Here is a 13,658-nt window from a genome sequence, read left to right on the forward strand (position 1 = left end):
AATAGTAGTAGGAATACTATTTATTAAGCATCTACAGGGACAACCATCTCCGGACCCCAAGGGGCTCAAAGGCTAAGAATCAGGGATTGAGAGAGGATTGGCAACTGACACATAAGGAAAGAGAAAACAATTAAAACACAAAAACAACATGAGACAAGGACAATGATAAATACAAAAACAGTAGGGTATCGTGGCTGAGGGAGTTTCTTATGGCTCAGAGTCTTATAGTCCCAACATGGCAGCCACAGCCATAGTCTTCCCAAGCTTCCAAAAGTTGAGAAGAACTCACCCTGCCAGCTGAAGAATTGGCCAGTGAGAGTGCTAATGGTGTGGAGTGTAGCCTTTTTTTTCCCAGTGTATAGCAACTCACAGAGCAACTTTTGCTTAGAGTTGGACTGTTGAGTGGTCGCCTGTTTTTCTTAATCCCAACAACCACCATCTTTATTGCACACTCTAACACGGCTTCGTATTGTAGACTGTAAACTTGTTGTGGGTGGGGAGTGTTTATTCAGTCATCCAATCATATTTATTGAGTGTTTACCATGTGCAAAGGAGTGTACTAAGTGCTTGGGAGAGTGCAGTGCAACCACAAACAGACATATTCCCGCCCACAACGAGCTCACGGTCTAGAGGCAAGCTCCCAATCTAGAGAATCTGTCTGTTATATTGTTATATTGTACTCTACTAAGCACTCAGTACAGTGTTCTGTGCGCAGTACACAGTAAGCGCTCAGTAAGTACCGTTGACTGAATGATTGACTGTATGCATCAGTGAGGGGAAAAGAAAAACTGTGCTCACTTAACAAAGACCACATTAATCCCAACGTTCGCCCCAGGACTGATCCATTTTACACAGCTGTCCCATGCCCCTGTGAAATATTTTAACTGACTTGGTAGGGTGGTTTTAGTCAATTTCAATTTAGCATTAGATAATGCCAATGAATTGATTTCACATAGATAATAGATAACAACACAAGGTGCCTCTTTGCCGAACAGGGCATGAAAAATCCACTTTGAAAAAAATCTATTTCAAAATCTCTCATTTATTTGTACATATTTACATTGCTTTTTGATCATGTTACTGTATTGTGTTCCTTCACTTTTCTATTCTATTTATATTGTCTAGGTCATTTGTAAAATCCTGGGAACACATTAATGCATGTTACATTATTTCCTAGGGGAAACAATTCCTTGTTTGAGTGCTTTTTTTGCTTGATTCCCTATTTTCTTAGACCCAAATAAGAGCTTTAACCAGGGTAGAGCAGTAATATTGTTGGGGAAAAGAGTGTGTCCTCTCTCTAATCTCCAGTCACAAGCAATGAAGAAGCTCAACAAAACTCTAAGTTTACTGAATGAACACCACTTTAATTTTATTTTTGCTGGAGGTAGAAAGGAGAGGGAGGGAAATCATACATGGCCCACAGCAAGAAAGGGAGGGGATTTCAGAATAAGGAAAACTAGAATGGGCTGAGATTTTAGGCCCACTCCACTCCTGGTGGCCTGATGAAAGCCTGTCCCAGCTCCTAAAGCTCCTTCTGTGACCTCCCCTCTTAAAGGTTCAAGAGCACAGGCTGTGAACCTCTTCTTACTGGTGAAAGAGCTGAGTAGGAGTAGTAATTAGTATATATTAAGTTTTTACTGTGTGCAGAGCACCATACTAAATTCTGGGAAAGACTATACAGATGGGAATTAGACTGTAAGCTCATTTTGGGCAGGTAACGTGTCTACCTACTCTGTTGTATTGTACTTTTCCAAGCGCTTAGTACAGCACATGGAAAGTGCTCAATAAATACCACTGATTGACTGAATTACGATGTAGTATTGCTTTACATCAGCTCCAGTGCCAACCTTCCCAATCAATGTGACTGATTGATTGATTGGTCGATTGATGTTGCTAGAAGCCAAGATACCCAGAACTGCCTCCAAAGGTAGGGGATATTTTTCTTTAGGTTTTCTGGGACATAAAGATTTGAGAGAATGAAGAAACTGATTCACGTTTGTGTATTTCCACAGGCAGAAGAATGCAAATCTAAAAAGCAGTGGTATGAAAGTGCCCTGCAAGAGGCAAACCTATTATATGCATTTTCTTGTGAGCAAAGATTGGACATGTGCTGTCAGACAAAACAAGGTACAATTAAATTGTTTTTATTCTTTATCCTGCCTAGATAAAATATATATTTATGTTTTCCAGGACCAAAGGAGTTATGCTTGATAAAAATAAACCTGTAGTATTTATAGTTAGTAAAAATGCAGGTATCATATTTAGCTACTGTCTTCTCCGTCGTAATTTCTGTAGTCGGTCTTCTATTCAAAACTATGCATGGAGTCCCTCTGATGAATTACAAGAGCACACAATTTTTTTAAAAAAACCCACTCTGGATTGAAAAATGAAGTATGGGCAGCTGCAGTGAATACTATTTTAATCTGCATAATAGCCCCACATTTTTGAACAGTTTTTAGAACATTAAAGCAGAGGTGAGGCTATTACATGGGTTATAGAAGAATTCAGTCTAGAAATAAGAGGAGGAGGAGGAAGAAGGGGAGGAAGGAGAGGAAGGTAAGAGAACACCCTAAACTGTGTCTGTTACTTCTATTTCACTCTTCCCAGAGCCCTACCCAATAGGCACTCAATGAAATAGCTCCCCCTTCCCTCTGTGTTCTCACATTCTCACCCTTCTCATGATCCACATCCATCTTAATGAATCCACTTTCCCCACTTGAACCTCACCTCACCCTTCTTTGCCAACACTGTCCGCATTCAATGTGGACAGCTGTCACTTCTTATGAAAAGTAATCATGCATTTCCTCCTCAGAAACTGGGGAAGGGCATTCCTGTGGTGGAGCAATTAGGTGCGTAAATATATTTAATACTCTGCTGTCCCTTTCATTTAGCAACCATTCAATGGCAATTTTGAACCGTGGTAAGTCCGTTCATGGAAAGAATACCATTTAAGATTCCTTCTTTTTGTTAGTTAGCCAGGTGGAAGAAATGTTCTGATCATTTCCTAGAGATAAAACTTTTTAATACTGTCACCACTCAAAGACAGTATATTCAATCTTAATGGAATTCTTCAAACAGATTCATTTTGAGCCTGAAATTAAGCATGAAAAATGTTCAGCCCCCTAAAGGAAATGCCTGAAAGACACCTAAATTTCCAATTTGTTTTCAAAGTGACTAAGTGTGAAAAAGTAGCAGTCGATATGTTATGGAAGGTATCAGAGTTTGCACTTAAAACTGAAAATGAGCCACTATTTCCCTATGAATGAAATGTTGTCCAATACTTAACATAAATCTTTGTAATCACATTTTTTAAGTTTAACAATTCACTGCTCATCCATTCCAATAACAAGAACCCTCTATCAGCACCCAGGGACAATTAGGGTCATCGAAGGCATGCACTGAACCCCTGCTGTATGTGGAGCATTGAACAGGATGTTCCCTACCCTGAAAGTGCTTTTGCATTTTGATAGGCTTCGATAAATTCTAAATAGTTTAAACAGTTGTGAATTTTCAGTTGTAGGACATGGATAGAGGTGGATAGAAGGGAGTTTATCAGTTGGAAGTCATGGACTTTAACTCGAAGTGTTCATTTATTATTTTTTTAAACGCTGAATGTATTCTAGCACTATCTTATCTCTTCTACATTTGGCCCTCCCCACAAAAGTTTGCTGCTTCAGGACCCAGACCAGCTTGTGGACTCTGAAGTTAGCCCTGGAGCTAGAAATCTCTCTTTAAAATCTTGTCTTCTATTCCTAAAAGTGAAATATGTCTTAATTCCCTCAGACAACATGGCTCGGCTCTCTTCAAATGAAAGGTGTCCTTTCCAGAACTCTGTACTGAAAAACCTCTCCCATTCAGTGCCAATCTTATCCAGTCATATCATCATTCCATCCACTACTCTTCTAAATGCCCATAAATCCTGTATTCTCCACTTGGGTTTTCAGAGATTTATTCCTGAGCCTTTGGGATTTCAGTTTAGTTTTGAGTGCAAACAGAATTATTTCCCTACTTGTTCTGTACCCCAAGGTAGAGTTATTTTTTCCAAAATAGGTATTGACAGAATGTCACCTGGAAAGAACAAGATCTTTGTATTCTCTAATTAGTCATAGATTAGGTCATTCTTAGTCACATGGAAAAGCCATTTTGCAGAGAAATCATCTTATCACACGAAGATTTGTATTTCCTTCTTCTGGGTGATTGTAAAAAAAAGATGGTTGAGCAATCTGGGTAAATCACTCTTTAAGTTCCTGTCATTTGGAAGGCTCCGTAACCAATCATTGCTGGGAGTAGCAACTTCACAACCCGGCGATCCTGGATGGTGTTGAATTCGAGGAGGGCAAACCACAACTTTCCACATAGTTTCTCAATTTATAGTTAATCCTCAGAGGTTTCTCAGGCAAAATCATTATACCATAGGAAATTAACTTTGAAATTTAGCAAACACCGTGGGAAGCAACAGTTTTTCCCTGTCAAATCCACCACTGCCACGGAAGCAGGGAGCTTAATCTGCTGCAGCCAGGGATAATTTGCCATGGCTCCAACTAAAGGGTTTAATAGTTATTCAAGTTAAAGAGTAGTAGCTACCAATTCATCTATTAATCATTTTGAAATGTATAGATACAGATATAGATGTATATGTATGCCTGCATACATACTTATGTTTAAAATTTATGTCCCAATGTTTTACAGAAACTTTATTGGTGGATGGCACTGGAGCAAATCTTGATGTTGCTGTGGTAGGCAAGAAAAGAGTAAGAGCAAGTTTTTCTAAATATAAAATACCCATCTCCATTTGGTTCTTTTAACTGTCTTTGGGGAAAAAATTAAACCTTCTGCATTACAGTAAACAGCATGGCCTAGTGGAAGAGTGTGGGCCTGGGAATCAAGGACCTGAATTCTAATTCTAGTTCCACCACTTTCTTGCTGCATGACCTTGGGCAAGTCACTTAACTCTTTTTGTGCTTCCATTTCCTCATCCAGAAAATGGGGATTGAATATCTGTTCTCTTGGTAAGACTCATGTGATACAGGGACTCTCTATGATTAGATTATCTTATATCTATCAGCACATAAGACAGTGCTTGACACATAGCTCTTCACAAATTATTATTATTATTATTTTCAAGTGCTGTCAAGTCATTACCAATTCATAGCGACTCCATGGGTATAATTTCTCCAGAACGTCCTGTCCTCTGCCATAATCCACAACCTTTCTGTTCTTCTGTTATCATTGTTATGGTTTCTATCCATCTAGCTGCAGGTCTGCCTCTTCCACAATTTCCCTGGACTTATTCTAGCATTAGTGTCTCTTCCAGAGAATTAGTCCTCCTGATTACGTGTCCATAATATGCTAATCTAAGTTGAGTCATTTGGCCTTCCAAAGACCACTTTGGTTTAATTTGCTCCAAAATCCATTTGTTTGTTTTTCGGGCAGTCCACAAATACTATATCATTATTGTTATATTCGTCATCATCATCATCATACTCTGTCTTTCCAAATTCTAGGTAACAGAAAGTATGACTTGGATAGATCAGTTTTAAAAACAGTAGCAAGTGTCCCTGGCACAAAATCCACACTCAATTCTTTCTTCCACTCTCATACTCCCCACATCCTGAATCTGTATACTTTTTAATGGTATCAGGTTTCCAATTTCATTTGTAATTTAGCCTAAGATAGACTGACAAACAGTAAATCTCATCGTAACATTTTGAAATGGACTGAAAGTCATCTGTGTTAGAATAGATACAGATTATTTTGCCCCAAGATTGAGGACTCAGTGTCTCCAGATTGGTCTGGGGGTCCAATTAAGATCCATTGCCTGGGAATTCTTTGAGTTGTGCCTTGCTTTCCTAACCATGCTGCCAGTCTGCCTGTACTCTCTAAAAGACAGGTAGGAGATTATCCAGGTTGGCAGCAGTGTAAAAGGTGTGAAAAGCTGGACGCAGGTGGAGGCATTAAGTTCAGGGTATAGCAGTAAACTGTAGGTGGAACTAGTATATGACCCCAGAAGCATTAATTTTGTTAGCGTGTTACATAAAGTCGGGTTTTCTCATATCAATTATCACAAAAGAACACTTTTTGCCGAGGAATCCATTCCAAAAATATATCTTGCCCTTTGTGGACCCACCCAGTACTGGAAAATTTAAGCATCAAGTAGAAGCATTTTTTAAAAAGCATTTCTAATTTGTAGATTTGGGTGTTTAAAAAAACTGCAATTCTGGGAATGATTTTTGTCTTTTCTAAATTTGGATATGATTAGGTTCAAATAAAAATAAGTGGGTTTATTTTAGCTGTCATTTTTATGATTTGCATCTAGTACTATGTGCAGGGCAGATGTTTCTGTGATAGGTAAACAACTCTGTGACTTGTTAGTCTACACAGCGATGTTAAGGTAGCCTTACAACATTTTGGGGACCGGATGCCAGCATCAATCCAAAACTGAAAAATGGCCTATTCTTGGTTTTGGAGTGTAGCACAGGAAGAACGATAACACTTACATTAAGAGAGCAGCAAAATCTCATCACAGGTGTCAGTAACCTCGTTTTACAGAATAGAAAAAGGAGCAGATCCCCCCAAAAAATAGTATTTATGATACATTTAAAAATGGCCAAACATTAAAAATATCACATTCTAAAATAGATTTGATTCAGCTGACAATAATGTGATTCCATTAATTCTCTTATAAAGAGGTGGTTAGGATGTTCTTGTAGAATCCCGTTTTAAGGAAAACTTGTGTTGTAATACTTTCTGCTCTGACTTCATACACACATGCAAAATTGTTTTTTCTGACACGGTCCTAAATTCAGACAGAGTTGTATTGTTGAAAGAACATTCTAGAATTCTGCCTCAGGCTCTGGCCAAAGCACGTTGGGAAAATATACTTTTTGGCAGTATTAACTGCATTGGCAATTCATCACAAAAATGGACCAAGTTGACTGAAATTGATAGTGGCAGAATTGTGATGGATTTGAAAATGGACTTGAGTCCAGTGAAAATATTGATGAAAAATTTAGCTATATTTTAGAAATAATAATTTGGGGGTTTTGGAGGACTTTAAAATTTTTCAAAACTAATTTTGGGAAAATGGTAGCGAGTAATTTTCATTTTGACCATGAGATCTGGATCTATCAACCAAAGCCACATTTGCTTTCTAAAGCATTTCTACCAAAGTCATCTAAGGTGGCTTTAATCCTTCAAATTAAGGGCCAAAGCAGGAATACAAACAATGAGGACCTTGAATAGAACTCCATCGAAAAACTATGTTACCACCTGTTTAAAGGGTTTCCTTTAAATACTAGTTAGTCTAATGTGTTGGGGTGAAGAGAAGCAAGCTTAAAAGAAAGGGCATTATGATGTCCCCTGCAGTCAAAAACCTTACAATTCAGTGGTCTGGGATTGGAGAGCTCCTTAACAGCTCCAAAACAAATCACCTGGACTCACTTGGCTGACATTTTCAGGTCCTTGAGGTAGATGAAGTTCTTCCTTTTGAACCAGGTCAGTCTCTAGGGAGGGGGAGAGGGAGTTGAACTTTTGTAGGTTGTTTTTTTTCTGTTCTAGGTCTAGAACTAGTCTGCGACCGCTCAATGTTCGGAAGGGGACAATGCAAAGCTGAAACATGTACCAGTGTAAGTGGGCCCCAGGATGGGCTGCGAGATTCTAAGATCAGACTCTGACCCCAGCAGATCTGAGCAACTGATCACATCTCGCCTCAGTTCGACCTGGCTTGGCCTGAAGTAATGGAACCCTAGAAGAGCGCTGAGGAGCCTTAGAACAGTTTCCTCCAGCTGGCACAGAATTGAGAAAGGGCTGCCCACAGGCTGAACAACTTCCCATTTTACAGCAGGCCTGGAGAGGTCAGGTGGGACTGAAGCTGACTGGAAAAATCCAGTGGTTCCTAGTTTACCCACTGCCCATACAGCCCCGAACACTGCTCCTGGAGTGGTGATCTGCCACAGGGCTCGGAGTGGAATTTACATGTGTTTAAGCACTGTAACCTAATGGAAGGAGCAAAGGACTGAGAGTTAGGAAACCAGGTGTCTAATCTTGGCTCTGCCACTTACCTGCTCTAAGACCTTGGGAAAGTTAAATAGGGATTATATACCTATTCTCCCTCCCCCTTAGACTGCGAGCTCTGTGTGGGTCAATCTGATCTGTTTATCCTGTATCTACCTCATTGCTTAACACGTTGCTTGGCCATTAGTAAGTGCAAAACAGATGTTAGTATTGTTATTATTATTAGAGAATCAGTGTGCTTAGAAAGATGAAAAATGCTTGTTATCCCAATAATAATTAGAAAATGTCTCCATGACTATTATTGAAATTTTCATCAGCTCTAACTATTCCCTATGTAAGTTCCCCAGCTTTATGACTAGATGCCTGGGAGTATGTATTAATTGCTAAGTTTTCTATTAACATGGAATTGATGTACTGTAACTCATTTAAGAATTCATTTAGCTTCATATGCATCTTTTTCCAAAGATAAATATTATAATAGATCCCTACTGCTGGCTTCTAGCCTCAGGCAAAGAGAAATCTGGAAAAAAGGATGAACAAGCAGAAGAGCCCATGGGAAGTCACATAGAGGCTTCAATCTCGTTTTAATTTCAGTTTGGATTTTGCTTGGTATCTTTCACCTTTCTGTACACATTTGGGCTTCAGTCTAACTGAATGTATGCTCTGCTTAATATTTGTAGCTTTGGAACTAATCATCCATTTGTAGCAAAAGATCAGAAGGCTAGGTAAATCCCGACTAGTAGCTTTACAATTAACTTTTATGGATCGGCTGCACAGGAGAACAGGTGTCAAATTAGTAACTCACATTGGGCTCTTAACAGTGGAACTATATTTAGCAATTTTGAGTCTGGATTGGCCCAAGCTCGGGTCTCGATGCAAGCTTAGGAAAGTGGGTCACGTATCGCCCCCGTCTCCCGCGACCGGGCCCAATTGTATGCCCAGACTAAAGAAGGGAATATGTGGAAAGGTGGAGAAAGGGGAGCATGCAGATGAAAGATCTGTGGTAAATGACCGTTTCGCCGTGTGGCTGCTGGGACTCGTCTTCCCAGTGAGGACACGGGGACTTTTGCAACTGCATGGCCAAGTAATACTTTCTCAGGGCTGTAGCCCCCATGGCACAGGGAGTTGAAGAAGAGACATATGGGACCAATCTGACCCAAATTCAGCTATATTCAACAGCTCGCCCGATGGCTGGCCTCGATGCTATCCTTCTCTTGCAATAAACTACTTTTTTTCCTATTGTGAATTAGAATTGGCTGTTATCAACTACCTGAATTCACAAAATAATTGCCCAGGCTTCCATTTTGCTTTTGCTGGAGAAAACTCTATACTTCCCATTCCTGGGATTTCATTTTCCTTTTTTATTATCAGTCAGTCAGTCAATCATATATATTGAGCCCTTACTGTTTGCAGAGCACTGTACAAAACGCTTGGGAGAGAACAACAGTAAACAGACACGTTCCCTGCCCATAATGAGCTTACAGTCTAGAAGGGAGACAGACATTAATATAAATGAATGCAATTACAGATATCAACATGGTGCTGTGGGGCTGGGAGAGGGGATGAATAAAGGGAGCAGATCAGGGCACCTCAGAAGGGAGTAGAAGAAAAGGGGAAAGAGGACTTAGTCAGGGAAGGCCTTTTGGAGGAGATAGGCCTTCAATAAGGCTTTGAGGATGGGGGACGGTAACTGTCGGATAGTAAGAGGGAGGGCGCTCCAGGCCAGAGGGAGAACACGGGTGAGCGGTCAGCAGTGAGGTGGATGAGACTCACCTCTCTGCCTGCATGTACCCGAAGCGTGTGGCTTACCAAAGAGAACTGAGAATGGGATAATAAGGAATTGTGTGCATCTTTGCTCCGGGACTGGCCAAATGACTAACTTCCAATTGGGAAATTCTTGAAACTGGATATAGGTAGGCTCAGAGTGGAACCACGCACAAGTTGCCAGGCAGCCACATAGAAGCTGTTGGCCACATGGTTGTTTTTGGAACATTTCCTTGGAGGAGTTTTGTTATGCTAATTGATAGAGGGCGGAACAAAAATTCTGGGCTGATGGCCATGATGGGAAAGCTTGGTGGCAAAGAGAAAAAGGAGAGGGGAGAGGAAGAATGCTCCTCTCTCCTTCAAACCCAGACGAGTTTGACTGGGCTCCTCTGACCCATGTTGCACTTAATTCAATTTGCCTTTAGCACTTTTAGCGGTACTTTATTTTTATACAGTGTTTACTTGTTAGCTCCTGCAGGACTAGGTGCCAATCTTTGATGCTATCCCTTGTTATTTTAGCCTTCTTTGAGTTAGTTTTTGGTGTTTTCCTGGCCTGAGTGCTCACTTGGCAAAATGGGTTCCATCCTGGAAATTATGGGGTGGGAATTTACTATTCTGAAGACTTGAAAGTTTAGTGCCACTTAGGACCAGAAATGAGAAACATTTCCACAAGCAGTTCCCAAATTCACTATTGTATTCTTTTATTATGACCTAGAAAGAGATACATAATTGGTACTTGTAGGCTTTGCTTGAATGCCAGTTTAAACAGGGCAGGCAGCTGTTATATATTAACTCCTCCCTTTTGGACATGCTAGTTCACTTATGCCGGCCCTTGATTTCCAGCGGGGAAGCTCAGTTTTCATTTTATCTGCCTATCTCTGGGTTCCATGTTGTAGATTTCCCCCATAAAGATAAAGAGACTAAGTCCCTTTGGGTTCCAGGTTACAGTTAACCTTTTCCCCACCTGCTTGGGTACACATATTTTTTTTTTTTGTCTCCATTCACTTTTCCTGGCAACTTTTAGCCAGAACCAGCAGTGTGTCAGTGTGTCAGATGTGATTGTTTGATCGACTCCACGGAGCTTCCATGAGTCCACTCTTAGTGAGGGCCCTACGGGCAGCCTGTGTTGACCCCTCCCCCACCCCCCGTTTTTTAAAAATGGCTTTTGTTAAGCGCTTTCTATGCGCCAAACATTGTACTAAGTACTGGGGTAAAAGCTGATTAGGTTGGACACAGTCCATGTCCCACATGGGTCGCACAGTCTTAATCCCTATTTTACAGATAAGGTAACTGAGGCATAGAGAAGTTAAGTGACTTGCCCAAGGTCACACAGCAGACAAATGGTGGAGCCGGGATTAGAACCCAGGTCCTTCCAACTCCCAGGCCTGTGCTCCATTCACTAGGCCATGCTGGTGCTTCTTTGACCAAGTCAGATTACTTGAGGGTGGCGAGCCCATGCAGTGGATAAAGAAACTCTGCCTCTCCAGGGGTCATCTCAACTGACCCTATCATATATAAAGTTTGGAGGGTGGTCTTTTCCTCGTGAAAGAGCCCCTTAAATTCCAATCTCAGCTCTCCTTTTTTTAATGGTATTTGTTAAGCACTTACTATGGACCAGGCACTGTACTAAGCGCTGAGGTAGATACAAACTAATCAGGACAGACACAGTTCCTGTCCCACACAGGGCTCGTAATCTTAATTCTTATTTATAGATGAGGAAACTGAGGGACAGAGAAGTGACTTGCCCACCGTCACACAACAGACAGTGTCAGAGCTGGGATTAGAACCCAGGTCCTCTGACTCCGAGGCCTGTGCTCTATCCTCAAGTCGCTGCTCCTTCTTCGCTGACTCCTGCTGAATCCTTACATTATATAGTATCATTACACAATTTTATGCAGAGAAAGAGAATCATCCCTCAGCCTGCCTGGACCCAAGGCATGTTGCCTACCAGAGAGAATTGAGATTGTGATACGGGAGAAATGCATAACTCCTGGTAATGGAGAAATGGTCATAGGAGATAAATGCGTGGAGGACTGGCTCCTATTATAATCGCGAATAAGTCCTTCAGGCGTCCTATCTTCCTAGATTCCCCTTCTCTAAAATGGCCAAGGAGTAAGTGGGGGAAGAAGGGAGCCGAAATGAAGGGAGAGAAATTCATCAAGATGAATTCTTGATAAAAAATTCCATAGTAGCAAAAACTGCTCTAACAGTTGTTGTTGCTCAAGTACATAACACTTGCATTTACAGAAACAGGAATCCAGCCTCAGCCCATGACTCCCCTCCAAACTGGAATAATACTTAAGCCTATTCCAGCAAAGATCAGGGAATTGTTTCTAAAGTTCTCTGAATTTGCAAGCTGTTACACTGTGCTTATTATTGTAATGACCATTATTGTTATTGCTGAGGTGATGGGCAGGACTATAAATAATACCAGTAGGCAGGAGAGTAATCTGGAGGTTATTAGCTTTCATTTATGTCTCAAAAGATTAAACATAGATCCTCTAATCATGGGATGAGATGGGTCTGACTACCAGAAATTCTTCCTCAGTAATTCTATCTATCCCAAAGCAACCTTTTAAAAGTTTCAGTCCAGAGTGACGAAGCTATTTATAAACTCATAAGGTTAGGAAAGTTCTCGAGAGATCACCTAATTCATTCCCCTCCCTCCACTCTGGAAAGAAGGATGCCCATTTATCTCTTTTGAAAACCTATTTCAATACTTACCAAACTTTTTGGATGGGAAGCTTTTTCATATATCCACTGTAAAACTGCGTGTTGCAGTTTAAACCTGTTTTATCTTGCCCTTTCCTCAGCAGAGATAATTTTATAACAAATGCAAGACTTTACATTTTTTATGGCTTTTTTCTAAACTCTTCTGTAGGAGTTATCCTTGTCCCCTGTCGTGGAGTATATTATCAAAGAACCGGTTTCCACTTTGAGAAGAAATGCTGGGAATCAGCCAGGTCTTCTGTTTTAACCCAAGTTTTTCCTTAAGCTAGCCTCTGGATACTACATAGCCATCAGCTTGAAATTATACCTCTCTATAGGAAGAGTGTTGAAGACCACAAGATGTTAACCATCAGATTATACTACCAGCATTGCCAATTATGAAATTGCCCAAAACTCCCTGACTTGAATAGGCTGTTGAACGGTTGATGAAAGCCTGGTTTACAAGTCACTTGGTGCCCTGAAACATTGTATTTTCCCTTCTTTGTGTTGGAAAAAGCATCAGATGCTCTTAGAATCCATGGAAGTTGTGAATCATCAAAGAATGAATTATTATAACAGTCCCCACTTGGTAATTATAAGAGTTAGAAAACTATTCTTCCAGCAAACCCCCATTAAAAAATATTTAAAACATCATTTCTAGGCAGCAAAGCCTTATTTATTTGATTTGTACTCACCAGATGCTCAACTTAGGAAATAACGATCATTCAAAATGCTCCATGTAATCAGGATCCATTTACTACCCCAATAGACTGTCTGGTGGAAAATAGGGTTATTGGCTTTACCTCCTCTCTGATCATTTTCAACAAATGGCTCAAGAAAAAATAGTCTATGTAAATTATTCAAGGAATAAAAACTTTAATTCTGACACTTGAATCACAATGGCCATTTCTTAAGTGATCTTTGACTAAAAATTCATTACAAAAGGGAATGGAAAATGCATTCCTTTCTTTCCACTATGTAATACACTTTTGTAACCTCCCACCAGATCAAGGTAGCTAGACCAACAATGAAAACCAACAACTGCTGATCTCCATAAGATCCCCAGGGAGTTAAGGAGCATGATTATATTATCAGTTTACAGATAGTCCTCAACTGAATGAAGTTTTGAGTTGCAGCGATATTACATGTTCCAGTATCCAGTGTTTCTAAAC

General features: G+C 40.4%; 1 protein-coding gene across 2 annotated transcripts in view; it reads left to right on the forward strand.

Moving 5' to 3' along the window:
* The window catches only part of ZCWPW2 (zinc finger CW-type and PWWP domain containing 2), a 98,156-nt gene that overhangs the window by 66,602 nt on the left and 17,896 nt on the right, over nt 1-13,658 (forward strand). For both annotated transcript variants that reach the window (XM_029070952.2, XM_029070953.2), the window contains exons 5-6: nt 2,013-2,127; nt 4,690-4,751. In XM_029070952.2, coding sequence (XP_028926785.1) covers nt 2,013-2,127; nt 4,690-4,751 — 177 coding nt within the window. The remainder of the gene's footprint in view (nt 1-2,012; nt 2,128-4,689; nt 4,752-13,658) is intronic.

Source organism: Ornithorhynchus anatinus, chromosome 8, assembly GCF_004115215.2.
Source record: "Ornithorhynchus anatinus isolate Pmale09 chromosome 8, mOrnAna1.pri.v4, whole genome shotgun sequence".
NCBI classification, from domain to species: Eukaryota; Metazoa; Chordata; class Mammalia; order Monotremata; family Ornithorhynchidae; genus Ornithorhynchus; species Ornithorhynchus anatinus.